Source organism: Pieris napi, chromosome 13, assembly GCF_905475465.1.
Source record: "Pieris napi chromosome 13, ilPieNapi1.2, whole genome shotgun sequence".
In the NCBI taxonomy this organism is placed as follows: domain Eukaryota; kingdom Metazoa; phylum Arthropoda; class Insecta; order Lepidoptera; family Pieridae; genus Pieris; species Pieris napi.
This window is the reverse complement of record NC_062246.1, coordinates 10,419,422-10,438,845: the sequence shown is the minus strand read 5'-3', so window position 1 is coordinate 10,438,845 and position 19,424 is coordinate 10,419,422. Positions and strand designations below refer to the sequence as shown.

At 32.2% G+C, this 19,424-nt stretch overlaps 3 protein-coding genes across 4 annotated transcripts; 2 read left to right on the top strand and 1 right to left on the bottom strand.

Annotated features, from left to right (window-relative positions):
- Nucleotides 1-410: 410 nt before the first annotated feature.
- LOC125055142 (isocitrate dehydrogenase [NAD] subunit gamma, mitochondrial-like) lies at nt 411-5,826 on the bottom strand. The gene is made up of 7 exons (XM_047657415.1): nt 5,505-5,826; nt 4,950-5,064; nt 4,616-4,767; nt 4,379-4,523; nt 3,346-3,488; nt 2,633-2,784; nt 411-1,391 (listed from the first exon to the last, which is right to left on the bottom strand). The coding sequence occupies exons 1-7, from the start codon at nt 5,741-5,743 to the stop codon at nt 1,171-1,173; spliced, it is 1,167 nt and encodes a 388-aa protein (XP_047513371.1). The 5' UTR covers nt 5,744-5,826; the 3' UTR covers nt 411-1,170.
- A 1,027-nt stretch (nt 5,827-6,853) lies between these two features.
- On the top strand, nt 6,854-12,641 carry LOC125055222 (transcriptional repressor protein YY1-like). 2 transcript variants are annotated; one of them, XM_047657575.1, is made up of 12 exons: nt 6,854-7,136; nt 8,302-8,403; nt 8,571-8,670; nt 9,083-9,200; nt 9,662-9,720; nt 9,883-10,017; nt 10,429-10,515; nt 10,733-10,834; nt 10,948-11,049; nt 11,325-11,445; nt 11,840-11,959; nt 12,411-12,641. In XM_047657575.1, exons 2-12 carry the CDS (start codon nt 8,314-8,316, stop codon nt 12,538-12,540), a joined length of 1,164 nt encoding a protein of 387 aa, XP_047513531.1. In that variant the 5' UTR covers nt 6,854-7,136; nt 8,302-8,313; the 3' UTR covers nt 12,541-12,641. The 2 variants fall into 2 exon arrangements, with proteins under 2 accessions (XP_047513531.1, XP_047513530.1); XM_047657574.1 differs by having other exon boundaries at nt 9,068-9,200.
- Nucleotides 12,642-15,434: 2,793 nt separating this feature from the next.
- LOC125055078 (coatomer subunit gamma) lies at nt 15,435-18,881 on the top strand. Its single transcript, XM_047657290.1, has 2 exons — nt 15,435-16,077; nt 16,615-18,881. Exons 1-2 carry the CDS (start codon nt 15,532-15,534, stop codon nt 18,658-18,660), a joined length of 2,592 nt encoding a protein of 863 aa, XP_047513246.1. The 5' UTR covers nt 15,435-15,531; the 3' UTR covers nt 18,661-18,881.
- The last annotated feature ends 543 nt before the right edge of the window (nt 18,882-19,424 follow it).

Sequence of the window (19,424 nt, the reverse complement as noted above, 5' to 3'; positions counted from 1 at the left end):
AACCCGGTACCCCTCACCTAGCCTAGCTTCCCGGTTCGAGGGCAAGTTTTAATTTAATTTAAATTTGTTCTCGGCCTTTGGGAGGGTTGTGTGGTACCGGGCGAGTGCCTATAACCGCACATGTAGGACACGGTCGAATTTCTAAAGACTAGCACGAATTATAAAAAATCCTTTACTTGACGCTGGCTAATGCACAAATCGTGCCAGAGCCATAAAAAAAAAGTATTAAGGTAAGTTAAAGTTTGGCCTGTATTATGGCAATACAGGCCTTACTTTTATCGTTCATTATTACGAAACACGTCTACTAGGAAGAATGATCTTCTGATAAAACTACAATTGTATTTATTGGATCATTTCGTAAAAGCACAATTTACTTCAAGCAACTAGGTAGCGTAAAATAAAACAACATCTACGAATTAGCTATTTATTTTTAACTAAAATAAATAAATTACACTGGTAATACTTAAAGGGTAACTTTCTTAACAGCTTAATTTATCTCACATTTTCGAACACTATAATTATTTGTATGAATCAGTGTTGCCATTTTTAAAATCATTTTTTAATTCTTAATTGCATCGATATTTTTTTATTTAAAATTATTTATATTGGGCAACACCAATATCATTTTGGCAATAAGAAAAGGAAGAAAATACTTGCATTGTCTATGGTATATTATAAAAAATACAAGAATACACTAACTGGGGTTTCTAAGGCTTTAAACAATTAAAAAGGCACTACACTTTCATTTTCAACAAATCTTAAATCAAGTTAATTTTACAAAGAACAAAAATCTAAAAATTCATTATATACTACTATCAAAAGAGTTTTAATTAAATTAAAATCGATTTATGTAAATTTTTATAAATAATGTAATTACATAATTTAGATTCGTCAAAATTAACTAGAAAATATTTTACACACTTTAATCTAAATGTTGTGCAAATAGGGATATTACATTTGAACGCAGCGAAAACACAAAGACTTTTATTTTGTTTACTAACTTGATTTCTAATTAATATACAATAAATTATATACATTTATTTAAATTCATAAGCGATTATTTAATTTGTAATATTTGAAACGTTGTTTCAAACCAAACAAAAGGTAAATAAAACAAAAAATAATATATCATTAAGCATTATCGTTGCGTCAAACATCCCGTCGACCAACCTAAGACTTTCCAATGTTACCTATAATCGAATCCACGACCTCTGACGAAGAATTGCTTCCACCGACATCTGGGGTCAACACCCTGTCGATATTCACAGTCTTATTGACAGCCCTACGCAGTAAGCCAGCGTGGAAGTGATGTCCCAAATGCTCAAGCATGTCAATAGATGCGTTGATCATAGCGATTGGGTTCGCGATGTTTTTGCCGGCAATTGCTGTGCCTAAAATAAATTATCAAGACTTTATTTCCGCTTCAAATATGCCTAACAATATTCACAGTTAATTTGTCTACTGGTTATTGCAGTCTCGACGCTTTTTCTGACATTGACAATTGACAATACTTCTCCGTCAATCTGTATACCAGAGACAGTTTTCATCTTACAGCGCCCCTGGTAGTAGTTACATGCAAGACTACGAATATTTATGCAAATAATTAACGCAAACTTTATTTTTTTTATAGAAATGGGGGCAAACAGGCAGGAGGCTCAACTGATGTTAATTGATACTGCCGCCCATGGACCGTTACATTTTATGAATTGGCACGCTCATGTATTTTTCGGAAATATATCGACGGCAGGTTCCATGAAGCAGTGGAGCGCGGCAGAAAATTCTTTAAAAAACGCTAAACACTATTAAATCAAACATGAGTTGAAACAAGAACAACTGAACTTGATAGCTACGAAGAAATGCTATAATAGACACCAGAACTTTAGATTTATGTTTCTTTTTTATTGTACAGAATCCTTGCTAACTAACTATTTTGTCTGGTGTTTTAACAATAATTGAAACATACCATGCATTTTTTATCTATGGTTAGCATTAGCTTACGTCACAGATTAAATAATTATGTACATTATTAGATTACATTAAACTACTCCTTGGGTCTCTGCAACAAGCTCTTTACTAGCCTATATCACAACTAAACTAAACAAAAATTTAAATAATAAATTTATGGAAGACCTTGCTGGCTTCAATATTTTTATCCTATGGTATTGTCACTTTATATTTTTGGTTATTTATCGAGAAGAAAATATAGCACCGTTCTCGTCATACAAGTTGTAATTTGAATTGTGTGTAAACTGGTGTAAATCCAAATTATAAGTACATATAATTAATGTTCTTAGTTTTTGAAGTGAAAACTTCTTTAGCGGCGTTGTACACTTTTTTGGAATAGGTAAAAAACGTTGAACTCGCGTCAGGTCACGTGTCCTGATCGAAAATTCGTAAGACGGATGTTTTTTATATATTTAAATTTTATTAATATAAATAGTCGCAATAAATAAATATTGTATTCTACCACATAAATGATAGTACCTTTATACTGATAATTAAAGCAATTTGTGCAAAATTATTCCCTAACCATTCCAAAATATCAAAAATGCGTAACGTTAATATTCAAGTTTACACTTCTGCCGGCACTCCCGGAGTGCAACCCGTAGTTTTTTTTATGTTTAAAACTTACCAGTGTTCCTAGTACCAGGTTCGAATACCGCATAGTGATCGCCATAGTTCCTCCCTGAGAGTAGACCGGCCCCTCCCAGAAGACCACACACCACGTTAGACACAATAGACCCGTACAGGTTTGTCATTAACATCACATCGAATTGGTGAGGTCTGAAATGTATTTTTCTCTTTAAAAAAATAAAAACATTGGTGCATATTATTTTATTACCAATTGTTGCCAATAAGAAAAAAAAGGGTACGTGTACTTATGTACGCGCGTAAGTTATACTTCTTTGGCATTATTAAAAATAGTTTTTGATTGCAAGCAATTTATTACAATTAAATAATCAAAGACTGGAAAAGGAGTCATTATTGTCAATAAAGTTCAGTATACATTCGAAAAATTAAATAAATAAATATTTATTATTATTCTCTTACATTAAGTGTAACATAAATTTTATTATTATTCGAATGTTGTTTTTAAATTATGTCCAATGCCGTAGCATCTTCCGTGGGCAACTTCATTCTGTTAATTTTGTGTCACGGTGCGCGCGCATCGTAAAATTTCACTCTCATCAATTTTTTATAACGCGCCTAAAGAAGTATAATTTCAAAAAAAACAAATGATCATGAAACAAATTCTGTATCTGTATCTGAGCCGGAATAGTCCTAATTAACTCAATACTTATAACAATTTATTACTTTTCTATTTTAAGTTAATTTTTTACTCACTTAGCCACAAGCTGCATACAGCAATTGTCAATAATCATGTCGTTATGTTCAATCTCTGGGTATTCTTCTGCCATACGTCTCGATGTCTCCAAAAAGAGACCGTCAGATAACTTCATAATATTGGCTTTGTGGACAGTTGTAACCTAAAAAAATGAACGCATAGTAAAGTTGAGTATAAATTCGTCCACTACAGATTAGAAATGAGAAATTCGCACTAAAATGCTCTTTTTTTTTGGAATGGAGTCTCGCTGTTCGCCTTAAGGGCCTTTACAGCTCAGCTCGGGCTGTTTTGGAGAGCGTAGCTCGGCCTGAATGGGCGTTTTTCCCGCGACTAGCGCAAGAGCGTCTCCTGTGACACTCGAACCTCGGCTTGGGCCGTCGAGGGGTGGTCAATCGCCTGAAGGGCAGGACGGAAGCTCACTGGGGTGTAAGCGAATTACGCAGTAAAGGTCCTCGCCTTCCCCGCTGAAGGCGGTTTTTTACCCTAATCTGTTTTAGTATATGTTTTTTATAAAATGCTCGGACTAATTTTAAATTTAATATTTAGAAACTTCCTTCACTAAAAAATATATATATTTACTACTGAACAGCAACACATTCGCGTTGCCGTAAACACAAACACAGACGCGTACACACATCGCACACATAGAAGCCCGCGACTTCTCAATTCTATTTCGCAGCAAGCTTGTGGCATTCGTTAGCTTGACGTCGATAGCTTGATGCAAGTACGATAGCCCTACCAGTCGTCTGTACATTGGACGCAAGTCGTCGTCAAATTCTTAGTTAGGTGAATAAAGGTTTACCCTGTGTCCTTTCTACGGTTATATATTAAATTACCTCATATTGTATGTACCAAATATAATGAATGTTGCTTCAAGAAGAAAATTATTTATTTATTCTCAACACGCCCAGAAACTATTTAATTTATCTCTTAAATGATATTAAATTTAATTTCCGAAAAAAATATTATTTTTTAGGTATCAAAATAAGATTTTATATTATATACTGATAAAATATTTTAAAGTTTTATTACCTTCTTTCTGCCATTTTTCTTGGCAAATTCAAATGCGAACCTTGCAACCCTTTCAGAGTTACTAGCCGTCACTACTTTCATGGATTCAACAACACCTCGAACTGACTCGTGTTCCAACATAGCATATTCACCTTCTGTGTTTTGCCTGAAATAGTTTTATTACTCTTAAGTTCAAAAAAACTTCTTTCCATATATTATTTTCACTAACATACAGAATGTTTTGAATACAAAGATTACCTGATAATATGAATATCAATATCCTTATGTCTGGTTGGCACCCCAATAAAAGACTTGCAGTGAAGAACATATGCATACATATCTAACTCATTACGGAGTGCGACATTGCGTGATGTCACATATGCAGCCTCGCTTTTTGTCTCAATGTTGCCCTTAAAAAATCCTTACCTTTTATACTTTGAATGCAATTTATTTTCTATTCTTTAGACTCAAGAACTTTTGTTTTTTATTAAAAATAAATGATCTTGGAACAAAAGGCTACTCAATCATTATCCATTGTCAAATTTAAAAACCCTGAGTCTTGTTCATGAAAACAAATAATGACATTTTTTACCTTGAGACCAACACCATTTCTTTTAATGGTTGTAATAGCATATTGAACATCATCGTCATTGTCCATTGTTGGGTCAATATCTACGACTTCAAAGTCAACAGGGGCACCAATAAACCTGAAAAGAAAAGCAATAAAGTAAAATAAATTTATATGAAGAAACTTATCACTATTATTTTATTATTATAACATCTCAGCTTAGCGATTCCATTTATTTAAAAGGAATTTCAAGCATTTATCTCGTAAATAAACAGAATGTTTCATTACTATTATATTAATTTGCAACATAACACCCGCTAAGTTTTTTAATAAACACCAGTATTGTTGCTAGTTCTCCTTACATTGTCCTTTATTGAATACCATGGGACAAAAAAATAAATTAAATTATATCATTAAGAAATTTATTATTATGAACAAAAATGACTAGTAACGCAACATGAATGAATTCAATGTTCGATTAACAAGTAGATGTGAAATTTGATAGTATCCTTACGATTCCTCACGTGATAGGCTAATTTTATATGACGAAGACGATACATGATATGAATTTAAACTTACCTAAAAATATCCCGTACGTAGCCCATACATTCCGGGCCAATTCCTCCTCCTGGAAGCATGGTAACAGCATGACGACCCCCGTAATGGGCCTTTGGGATCAATTGCTGCTTACGAATAACTGGGGACTTATGCTGCATATCAAAATCGGATAGTTCGGCAGGCGCTGCGGCTGAGCTAGCAAAAGCAGCATTTCGAAGATCCGGGATCACCTTAACTTTTGAAAATAACCTGAGAGCCATCCTGTTTAATAAATTTATATTTTCAAAATTCAGCAGAATTCCAGTCTACTCGTTGAATAATCACAGGAAGAGGAAGACTAAATGTCAACTTCAAAACGATACTGACAGCAAATAGTGTGCGTTTTCCAATTACGGCACTACAGCGCATTTTGCGGCATAATGCTCAACGTTGAGTGTTCCAACTACAGCAACGCTTCGCACAATTGAGCACTCTCAAAACGAATGCTCTCGCGTGCTTCTCGCAATAAATACCAACACAGTGACAGAAAATTGACCAGTGTTTTTCTTTAAGTTGGCATTTATCGAAATTTTCGTTAGTAAATATTGTTGAAAAATTTGTTTCGTCGTAGATTTTGAAAATAATTAAAGTTATTTCAAACTGCTAAAAAAAAAAATATATAAATAGTTATTTTTTTTATATTCCACATTTAAAATATGAATACAGTTTTATTTTAAAATTCGGATCTTGAAACAAAAATTGCAATGGTTTTGAAAAAGTATATAATTTTTTTAGAAATCATTAAAAAATATTACTCAAAACGTAAATGATGCAAACTTCTTATATGAAACTAAATATTTTACTGTTAATTTAGCTTGTATTGTAATAAACCTTATATTGGTTAAAGGTTTTCTATTATTTCAATAAAAAAAATGTTAATGAAATAATTTGATGATTAAAATAAGCGTAAAAAGTTTTCAACCAATTATTATTGTTTACCACATTATTTGTACATTAATGAGGTTGCTAACTCAATTCATAACATTTTTTTTACAACACTGACTTAGCGCACTCTGCTGATGCATTTGAAAACTAATTCACGTTCCAATTAAGCTTCAGCATTGTGCGGCATTGTGCGGCACTTAGTCGCATAATGCTCTGTAATTGGAAAACGCACAGTATGTTATAGCTGTTGTCAGATGCAACATTAAATGCGTTTTATTTAATAATTTTGGTAATACTTATGGAGTGAAGAATCCTGTGATATTATTTATATTAACCCAATATAGTAAAAAGCAGTAGTTTTAGTGGATTTTCCGTTTTGGTTTCGAGAACTGGTTTTTTTTTGCTGGTAACACTGAATATGAAGAGTTCAACATTCAAAGGCGAAATTCGCTTTTTCTTCGCTCTGGCAGCGGTACGAGCGGGCGTCCATTTTGTTTCGCCATATTGAATTTGGTCGGACATCTTTGGACGCCATGTTTAGTCAGACATATTTTATAAACATTTTCGCGTAAATTTCAAATATTTTTGAGTACTAAATATCGTACTTGTTTTCACTGAAGTGTGTAGAGTAAATTATTGTGAAAATTACCTAGAAAAATTCAGTGCCTACGCAGCAGCCCATAACTGTCTTTAGGGGGCCGTTCAGCTTTTGTACAAAGCTAAATAAAGGTAAACTTCTTCCACCGAAAACAATCTTACTTTTTGACATAACAAACAAGTGTTTCCAAATTTCTCTGTATTTACGTGTTTGGGTGATTTGTTATTATGAGTATATGAAGGTCATAGACCGTAGGCTGTGTTACACCGCTAAGTGGCGTGGTCGTTTTATATAATTATTGTAAAATCATTTGATTTCATTGACCCGGCCGGTAGTGCTGCACCTGCTATAAATTTATCCAGTTTTCTATTAAAATACCTACTTCAATGCAACGTTTTACGCTAATTTAAATAAAGTAAAGCTCAGAGGTGATAAATTACTCATTTAAGTACGTTTGTAATTGGATATCAAGAAGCAAAAGGCGTTGAAGTGTTACGCCCATTACTCGTACTCGATAACTTTAAAAACAAACCGCTCTAGATAAAAATAAACGACATGACAATAATAATATGCAAATAAGCTGTTGATATTTTGTATGTCTCAAATTTCATGTAAGACAGGTAATTCTATATTTCTGTGTCATGTAAAGCTAATAGGAAACCAACTCCTTTTTGCTTCATGATTTTTATAATAATTGTATTAAAAACCAATTCTTTTAAAATTTGTTTGATTAGTCAAGTCTGTTATTTACACTTAAAGAAGAGTTTGGATGAATTAGGGTAGAAAAGTACATACACTCTATAAATACATAGTTGTAACACTTGTAGGCATCAGCTAATTTTGAGTAAATCATAAGAAAGTTATATGTAGTATTTAAAAAGTTTCTCTATATAGTGTAAATAAATATTCATTTTGAAATTTGCTAATTGATGTAACGCGAGTGTTAATCAAGGAGAAAAATAAATTATTTACAAACATTAATAATTATTAAACACATACATTCTTAACCACACTTAAGTCAGCCTTTTAAGGTTGCATTTGATTTATTTCAAAAATGATCTCCTGCAGCAGCTATCCTTCAAGTATATTATCTATGATATATATATATATTTCAGTGTTGAAATGAATACTTTATTATTACAGACATGTATGATAATACCCTATTAATGATTCTGGACCAGGAATCATTCCATTTTAGCTGGCTGTTCCTTCCTGTCAAATGTATTGAATAATCCAGTTTAACAACTATGATGAAGAGAAAAATTCTAATATAATTTTAAAAAAAAATCATTTCAGATTTAATGAAAAATGATGAACCAGGAGATTATGTGCGAAGTAGAGATAAACTCACATGGATCAATGGTAGAAATTGATAACGATGATCAAGTGGGTGTCAAGGTAAATTTACTCTTGGGGTATCAATTGTAGCTAAATTTAGAGTCTACTTAATTTTTGTTATTTAGTGTATTCTTTTGCACTTGCTTTTCTGATATGGACAATGTCTCTTTAACATTATCTTTTATAAGTGTAATAATTATCTTATATATTTATTATTAAATTTTCAGTATGAAGAAATAGAAACAAGTCAATATGAAGAGTATATCACTGATGATCAGTATGAGGAAGTTGAGGAACAAGTCATTGGGATGCAGCATTTGGAAGAAGGTATTTTTACATACTGATATGTAGCATTAAATTGAATTACAAAAACTATGTTAAAGCATTGCATAAAGTTACATTATTAAAAAGATATAATTTTATAACTAAAAGTACCTGTTAATCAAGTGTGGGACAGATTCTAGACATTAATAATATTGAAATATAGAAGAATGTAATGTAATAATTTTAGCAATATCAGCACTTTGTTATAGTGCCAATGCCAGTCATTAATTAATCTTTAAAATTGGTTTTACTGAATAGCCTTGCTGTATATTTGCATTTGCTTACAAGTCATACATTCAGGGTACAACCACACTTCATACAGATCTTTTAAAAGGAATAATTTTTTTCTTAATTAACACACACACAAATTTACCCTACTCATTTCATATTTCTTTCTTAGATTATAAAATTACAGTTGGTAGTGAAGAAGTTATCCTGCCAGGGATGGCAGGAGATGACGCTTTGCATAACTCCAGTGAAGTTAGCTATGATTCAGTGTATACGCCCGCATCTACAAGTAATAATAATAATAGGTATGTTTTTATCTGTTTGAAGTGTTTTTAATCATATTTGGATGTAATCTACCTTGCTAGTTGATGTTAACAAATTTTTCATATTTTAAAACTCTTACCTTACTTAGGATTGTTAGTGTATTTGTTATGCTGTGTTAAGTAACACAAACTCTTCAAGTGATTTTGTATCAATTTTGATTTGGTAGTTGTTATATTCTGTGTTAAAACTTAGTGAGATGATATAAGCAGGAAATGTGTACATTATCATGAAACACACAACAAAATAAGTAGCTAAAATTTCTTGTATTATGTTTTTGTCTTTATTAATGTATTGTTTTGTGTTGGAGATATATGATAAACAACATCCTAATCAGAAGTTTAGTTAAGTGAGTTAAGTTAAGATAAAACAAAAATACCTATTAATTACAAATGAATGTCTTTACCCTAAGGTCCTGTAATAAAACAAAAATTAAAATTTTCAGAGTAAATCGTGGGCGGCCACGCACACAACCACAAAGTATTCAGCATTTAATGCCAATAGGTAAGTCTAAACATGTAAAGTGAGTTTATTTTTAAATATATATGTGAAGTATATCTGTCTCATTGATTATTTTCTTGTCATAAAGTAATTGCGGTGTATAGTAACTATTAGGCATATAACTTTTACTAGTTGTTATTTAAAATTGTATAATTTCTTTTACAGGTGAAGTACCAATGGGTTTAATGGATGGCACAAGTAATCGAGGCACTGCAAGAAGATGGGAACAAAAGCAGGTTCAAATTAAGACTATGGAAGGAGAATTCTCTGTCACTATGTGGGCTACTGGCGAGGATGATGGTAAGATTTCTTAAGGACTGGTGAAAAAAGGAGTATATTAGCACAGTTTTTTTTATATGTAGGATTTCAGCAAAGTGAAATTCTTGCATTAACTAACTTCGGTGCAATTTACTGTGCGCATTGGTCTATGCTTTTACTGTCAGATGACAGTTATACTTACTTAACATATAATTTGAGGAAAACGCGTTTTTAGATTCTTTGTTCTTCCTACTTTAAAAACATATCATTACAAAATTTTCTTTACTCTTTTCTTTGTACTGATAAAAGTCACACACAGTCTTAAATATTGTCAGACCCATTTTAATTTGATTGTTATTGGTCAACAGCATATATAGTGTAATCATAGAAATGCTATGATATTAGTTTTTCCTTAAATTTATCTATTTTAAAGATATGTATTTTGCTTTTCAGATGATGGATCAAATCCAGAACCAGATCCAGACTACACAGAATATATGACTGGTAAAAAGAATGTACTAGGAAATGATGCTATGCCAGGTATTCAAAACATTTTATATAATATGTATTTACTATGTAATTTTTTAATATTTTCTTAAGGCTAGGCAAAGATGCCTGTTTGCTTTATTTACTATATTATTATTTTATTAATTAATCTAATTTTTTTGTACAGAAATGGAGTGTACTTTAATAATTGTTATAGTATCCATTCAAAAGAGTAAAAAGTTACTTTATACCTAGTATTGAATTTTTTTAGGTTTAGATTTATCAGACCCAAAGCAGCTGGCGGAATTTGCTCGACCCGGACACAAAATAAGACTGAAGAAACCGTCTCCTGAATCCTCAGATAGAACTATAGGTAAAAAATAAAAATTATTTATATATAATTAATATTAAATATATATTGGCTACATCAGAGGCAAAGGTTTTATATCTTTTAAAAATTTGTTCACAATTCTCTTTTGTTTTCAGCTTGTCCACATAAAGGGTGTGCGAAAATGTTCAGAGACAATTCAGCGATGAGAAAACATTTACATACACACGGACCAAGAGTACATGTTTGTGCAGAATGTGGTATGTGTACTGCACTAACTTTTTGATTGTTGTTTTCAAAGTAACTTGTCTAATATATTATTTAGGCACCTAATTTTAACTTAACATCCGTTGCTTACAAATAGAAATGCTAGAATGCAACGTGTGAACTTTTGTTGCTGCATTATATTTTGTTACCGATAATTATTAGTAATTTAGTATATATTCAATAGATACGTTCAACCTATCATTCTCTTAAATAATAAACTACATATTTCTTAATGTACTTTAATTATACTTTATATTCATTTTTACAGGGAAAGCTTTTGTAGAAAGCTCGAAGCTAAAACGTCATCAATTGGTTCACACTGGTGAGAAGCCGTTTCAATGCACTTTTGAGGGATGTGGAAAGAGATTCTCACTAGATTTTAATTTAAGGTACCCTCAAAATAATTCAGAACTTAAAAACTAATTATAAAATAAACAAATGACATATTTTTAAAAATTAACAAATATTCAGCACAGTTTACAGTCTATAGAAAAAAAAAATTAGTAATAAAGTAAATACATAAATATAATATTGCCCTAAAGTTAAACAATTGTCAAATATTTAATACCCCTTGCTTTTTGAATTCAGATAGCCTGAAAATAGATAATTCTTAAATTATAATTAAATTTCCTATTAGTAAATATAAATAAAACTACTTTAACAGATTTAACAGACATTCGAAATGAGTTTTGAGTTTACATCAAACGTACGGAGTATTTATGTGTGTAGTACTCGCAGAAAACCAAATCAATGTGTTATTACATTAAATTTTCCATTTCTCAGAACCCATGTCCGCATTCACACTGGTGATCGACCATACGTGTGTCCATTCGACGGGTGTAATAAAAAGTTCGCGCAAAGTACAAACCTCAAGTCGCATATATTGACCCATGCCAAAGCAAAGTAAGTGATCTTCAAGGGTTAGTAATGCTAGCACAGACATAATAAAAATCGCCAGCAAAGCTAGAATATAAAAATGATGAATTCTAAAAAAAATAAAAAGTATTTTTTATTTGTTTTGTAAAGCGGGCCATAGACGGACCGCACGTTTCAGTCAAGACCGACTGCAATATGCGGTCGCCGCACGGCGATCTGCAGTTTCCATACTAAATTCATATTCGCAATACACGGACCGCTCGAGCCGTTCCTGAGCAAGCCGCAGTCGGTCTTGACTGCAAAATGAGGTCCGTCTATGGCCCGTTTAAGGCACTGATTCACATGCCTAAATAGACTTGCTCTTCATCTGTATTTATTTCATTACAGTTCTTCAAGCATCTATCAAGTTTATGTGAAAAACATTGTTGCTTTAATATATTTCCAAAGTAGTCAGCTTAATATCTGTCCTTTTTTTTAGATCGAGAAACTCTTTATCTCGCAACAGTGGGCCTGCATATGATTCAGCCCGAACAACACCTCAATTCGTCCAGTTGGAAATGTCGCCGGACGATTCTAACCCTCAATTAATATTCTACACACATGAATGAGACTTAAGTGATAGTGAAGTGTAAAGTGTACAGACTTTTGTATTTAGTGAAGTGTAAATGGAGTTTGGAATGGACATCAATTTCAGGTTATGTTGGATTACAATATAGAGAATATAGAATTCTAATAAAGATAGAACAATTGTAATATAAAGTAATACAATAATAACTGAAATTTAGATGTGTGACACAGGTGTAGGAATATGGACTAAATATATTGTGAATGCAAGTGAGTAAAAGTGTTATTTTTTTTTATATTTAGATATACAAAAATGAGTGATACATCAAATATAGGTTGAGTTGTTTCAATTGTCTGAAATTTGTACACAATTGTTACAAAAAGCATTAAATCATTTGAATAAATATAAAAACAATATATTCAGCTGTGTGTCACCAATATTGACAAAAAAATTTATTGTATATGTCATGTTTTATTAAATCCAATAAAAAAATTAACATATGTAAAATGATTTTGTGAAACAACTTTTCTATCTGACACAAGTTTTCAATGTTTGTAAATAGTATGCATCAACCTAAATATTTTACAGAACTTAAACCTAGTTTCGAGCTTAATTAAATGTATACTTTAACAAACATCTATGTCAATTAAGTATAAAAGCTTAAATATGATTGCTTTGCCTGTGGTAATGTGTGGCATTCATTTTGAGTAGCTCTTAAATTTAATTGAAATAAAAATTGAATTTTCTAATTACCACCATTTATTTATTAGAAAAGTACTCTTAACACAAATGATGGTAATATAAAAACAATTCAATTTCAAACAAGAAAACAACAATTTCAAATATTTCAAACGTTTTTTTACTCTATGAACCTAAAAAACAAAGCAATTTTATTTATTGTGTTTTAATACCTATTGAATGTAGCTTATCTGGTGAGAACTAACATTGATACTTAATGTTACTTGTCTGTTTGTACTAAGAGTACTTCTTCCAGGTTCACTGATATGCGTAAATAGTGTACTATGTGATACAAAGTTTATTTACACTAAAAGTGTGGTGAAGTCACCAATGTTGACTGATTGAACTTTTAAGATGTGATTCCAACCATAAATTTATATAAATACAACGTAAATTATTGTGTTCATAATATCAAAGCAATAATTATACTTTTGTGATTTATAACAATTTAAATTGCAATTTACAGCATAAACTGTAAATTTTACTGATCATTAAAATATTTAGCAGTAGAATTGAACTAATCCTTAACTTTTTAAAAATGTTGGACACTTAAGAAAATCCAACTTTTGTCTAGTTAAGTTTTTTGTTTAAACGATTTATGCTTAATTCCATCTTAAGAGTTACAAATATTTTGTAGTGATCTTGCAATAGATATATTTATTTAGTTTGTGTTTTATTATGAATTAATGGCAAAACAATTTCAAATACAATTTTCAAAGAAAATATATACAGGTTTAAGAAAGTGTATATAATATGTATTATAGTAATGTCAACACAGTGAATTGTAGATCAAGCTATTCAGGCAAACCAATTTATTGTGAAAGGTATTTGGTTTTTTATTAAGTGACACTCAAAAAAGGTTTTGATCAAAGATTATTTGAAGGTACTTATAATTATTTAGTTTTATTATTACATAAACAAAATGTTATTAATATAATTCAACATCTTATTTTTCTTCCTTGTTTTTAAGATTTCACATAAAGCCTTTTTGTAATACACTCTATCTTTAAAAAAAGTAATGGATGTAATGAAATTCAAGGCTTTGGAGGTGCAACATCAGTTTTTAGTGTGTGATTTTTATAATCGAATCCATGTCATGAGCTGTTAAGTGTTATAGAAATACATGTCCATACATTCAAGATAGTTTTTATTTTACTTATGTAAATGAGCCAGTTAATAGATCTCACTCACAGTCTCACTTTAAAAGATATGGAATTTCAAGCCCAAAGTTTTAGGGGCAAATTTAGACCTTGACAGCTCTGTGATGAAATATTATATGTAAAGATTCCTAATATTAACACAATGTGTTGTATCCTAAGTGAAACATAGTCTTACATTCATTTAAAATCCTGAGTAATCTTTTTTTAGTGTCATTAATATTAGTTTGTAACTCATAGCCAAAAAATGATGAATTTTCAATAATAGATAAATTTGTGTAAGAATGTGAATTAAACCAATCATCAACTGACAATGTCAGACTTGGTGATATAATTTAATACTAAAACAGTCATTCTAATTAGATATAGGAATTATATTTTTTTAAGTTGTTCTAGAACCAAGTCTTTCACAAACTTTTTTTAATCGACTGATGTACATATATTTTAAGGTTGTTGCAATATTTAAAAAATTTAGTTATAAATGTAAAAAGATTTATTGTTTGATTTTTGTTTGGTTTAAATATTGCAACACCGATTGTGTTAACAATCTAAGTATAATAAATACAATGTAAATATTTCTATATTTGGTTTTTTATTGATAACTCATGCTTCTACAATAGTTTTCTTAAAATTAACCTTTTCCCTAAATCGCAAATCTCCAAGGGACTTCGTGTACCTTGAAGGAAAAGATTCTTGAAAAAAGAAAATTTAATATTATTAAGTATCTAATAAAATTTAACGTAAGGCTCAATGGTGTATCCATATATTTTAAATTAGATAACCTAACTTGTCAACGGTTGGTTTCGTAGATCTAACTCGAAAAAAAATCAATTAAAATAGATAAATAATATAAGTATAAAGTAAAATTCTGCCAAATCTTCGTAAATAATATTACTTATTAGTATTGTCATTGAGCGGAAGTTTTCAAAAAAATATTTATTATAAAGAAGTAGAATATTATTGGAATGCGTATTAGTTCTCCATGTCCATATTTTTATTCTGTGGCTGTAATCAGAAATGTCATTCGATTTGACATTGATAGTGGACATTGCATACTTAAGTGACGTGTAAGTGTATTGGAAAAGCTGTATTCGTCGGCACCAAATAGTTTCATATTATTGCCTAAGAAAAAGCTCAAAATGAGCTCATTCAAACGTGATAAGAAAGAAGAAGAAGATACGGGCGGAAACCCATATCAAAATCTCGACAAAACAATTATTTTACAAGAGGCGCGTTACTTTAACGAAACTCCTGTAAATCCACGAAAATGTTCCCATATCTTGTCGAAAATTCTTTATTTACTCAATCAAGGGGAAAAATTAACCACCCAAGAGGCAACAGATGCGTTTTTCGCAACTACAAAGCTTTTTCAATCGAAAGATGTAATGTTAAGACGTATGGTGTATCTTTGCATAAAAGAGCTGAGTAAGTTAGCCCAGGATGTGATCATCGTCACATCGTCGCTAACAAAAGATATGACTGGGAAGGAGGACTTGTATCGCGCAGCTGCAATTCGAGCACTCTGCAGTATTACTGATAGTACAATGCTTCAGGCAATTGAACGGTACATGAAACAGGCAATTGTTGATAAGAATCCAGCTGTTAGTTCTGCAGCGTTAGTCTCTGCACTACACCTCTCTTCTACAGCTCCAGATTTAGTAAAACGCTGGGCTAATGAAGCACAGGTATGTAAAGTTAACATCTTTTGATAAGCCATTTAGACCAATTTTCTATTAAAATTATATTTATAAGCCTTTGAAATATGCCCCATATTTTAGTTAATTAATTTTATGCACTATAATCGCTTAATTTAGAGCTCTGAAGGTTGTTGTGAATTTTAGTATATGGTTAGTGTTGCTCCTTTTTTCTTTACGGATACTAAAACTTTTAATAGAATCATCTTGTGTAAATGTAATGTTTATACAATCTATTTAAGACAGTGTGACCTTAAATTATGTATTTACAAGTTTGAGAAAATAAAGAACATTTGAACAAACAATACACATTTGTGATTTATCAAATCGTCATAACTGCCTGAAACATTAAGTAAATACTTAATCATTTGAATGTGGTCAAACATTTCATGATTTTTTTTATAAACAATACAAATTAGGAAAAATCCTTCAGTTATTTAGTAGCTATAATAAAAAAATTCATTGCATCAATGCTGTTCCTAAACTGGGTTGGTTTGTACTAATTTTTCTTCAATATTTTATTTTCAGGAGGGAATCAACTCTGACAATGCTATGGTATCCTACCATGCTCTTGGACTTGTAGCAGCAACTCGAAGAAATGACAAGTTATCCACTGTCAAGCTCGTTACTCGATTGGCTAAGTCTCCAATAAAATCCCCCTATGCACTTTGTCTTCTTATAAGACTGGCTGCCCAACTTGTGGAAGAAGATGATTCCGATGCTTCACAACCATACATGGAGTTTATTGAATGCTGCCTTCGTCATAAATATGAAATGGTAAACTATGAAGCAGCTCATGCTATTGTTAACTTAAGAAAAACTGACAGAGACTTAGCACCAGCTGTATCTGTATTACAATTATTCTGTGGTTCTTCAAAAGCATCATTGCGTTTAGCTGGGGCTAGAACTCTAGCAAGACTAACTGCAAAACATCCTACAGCTGTAGCTGCTTGCACAGTGGATTTAGAAAATCTTATTTCAGATCCAAACAGATCTGTGGCTACATTAGCTGTAACCACTCTTCTTGCTACAGGTGCTGAAAGTTCCATTGATAGGCTTATGAAGCAGATATCCTCTTTTGTTTCTGAAATATCAGATGAATTCAAAATTGTGGTTGTCAAAGCCATTCGTCGATTATGCACAAAGTTCCCACGTAAACATCAATCATTGGCTGCCTTCCTTGCTGGTATGCTTAGAGATGAAGGTGGCCTCGAGTACAAAGCAGCAATCGCTGATGCCATTATAGCCCTTGTAGAAGAAAACCCTGATGCTAAGGAGACGGGACTGGCACACCTGTGCGAATTTATTGAGGATTGTGAACACACTACTTTGGCTGTTCGAATCTTACACTTATTAGGCCGTGAAGGACCTAAATCGCGTCAGCCTTCTCGCTATATACGATTCATATATAATAGGGTTATTCTTGAGTCTGGGCCTGTTCGAGCTGCAGCTGTTTCTGCAGTGGCTCAGTTTGGAGCTCAAAGACCAGAGCTGTTGCCAAACATCAAAGTATTGTTATCTAGATGCGAATTGGATGACGAAGATGAAGTTCGCGATAGGGCGATTCTTTACAACGCTATTTTGGAAACTGGAGATCCAAATTTGATCAATGATTACATTGTAAATATTCACAAACCAAATCCAGTGTTGCTGGAACGCGCTCTTCGTGACCATATCGAGGCCAAATTAGAGGAACCGTTCGATATAATGGCAATACCAACTGAAGAAGAGAAACAAACTAAAGAAGACATTGTCGAAGTTGAGGTTAGAAAGCCCGTTCAGGTCTCTATTGAAGAGATCTACGCAGAACAGTTGGCGAAGATTCCTGGAATTGAAAGACTTGGCCCACTATTCAAAACTGTCCCGCATTTTGATTTAACTGAGGCAGAAACAGAGTACAGAGTACGTTTACTCAAGCACATTTACGCCCGACATGTTGTATTACAATTTGAATGCACAAACACTTTGAATGACCAAATTTTGGAACAGGTTCATGTTCGGTTGGAACCACCTCAGGATTATGAGATAAAAACAATTGTTCCCTGTCAGAAATTGGTGTACGATAAACCAGACAGCGTTTACCTCGTTTTGGAGTATCCATCAGCGTACTTTGATAGCTTGGGGACATTTGGAGCCACTTTGGAGTTTGTCGTTCGTGATTATGATCCAAACACTGGTGTTGCTGATGCAGGAGATGGTTACGCTGATTCCTATCCTTTGGAAGAATTTGAGATGGGTTGTTCAGACCAATTACGAGCAAAAGCGGGTATAGATGATTGGGAACAGGCTTGGGAGAGAGCAGAGAGAGCGTCTGAAGCGACCGACACCTTCGTTCTACCGCAACATGATATTAACGAAGCTGCTAAAGCAGTTTGTGACCATCTTGGGTTACCCAAGAACGCGATTAGTGGTGATGCAGTTAAGGAAATTCGAGGTGGGGGTATATTTAGAGGAGGTGCTCCAGTTTTGGTCAGGGCAAGAATTGCTTCGAGCAGCGCTGGAGTTACTATGAAGCTAGTGGCTAGATCGCCTAGAGAGGACCTGGCGCAGTTATTGTTAGCTGCCGTGGGTTAATGTATATTTTATATAATCGTAGTTGAGATTTTCGTTTTCTTTAATGTTATATATGAAACAACCTTTAGGTAGACACACATGATTGTATCTTTTATATTTTTAAATATCAATCAAGTAAAAAGTAAAATTGAAAGTATAATTGAACTGGCCAAGTAATGAATAAAATTTCATTATATTGTATAGCTACTAAGTATTATGCAATAAATATTATTATTAACAAATAGGGTTTTATTTACCTGAACTATTTTATTGAGATTATAATATTTTGTGTAGCGCATATCATGTTGGCTTAGGTACATTGCAAAAGTATGAACTCTACAGAATTATTAATTATTCTTTTGACCACTCATTGGTCTAGAGGTTAGTACCCCTGACTGCTAATCCATGGGTCCCGAGTTCGATCCCTGGCTGAGACGAACATCGATGTGATAAGCATTTGGTGTTGTGCTTAGGTCTTGGGTGTTTTTTTTTTTTTTTTTTTTCACCTAGTGGCCTACTCCACGACACCGTCAGGTTCGTGGCCGAGGAAGCTATTCGAAAGGGGTTATCTTTATTAGAGAAGAAAATAACAATTTTATATATATTATTTTACATAAAATAGTTTAGGTCTGCAACAGATGGAGCTATGTGATACTACACTTTCCGTTGCAGACCTATTACACCTTAGGATATTATTTACTTACTTACATTGTAATATACTTAAATAATCTTAGTATTAATTTGAACAGGAGTCAATAAAACGAAATTATAACAGATATAACTTA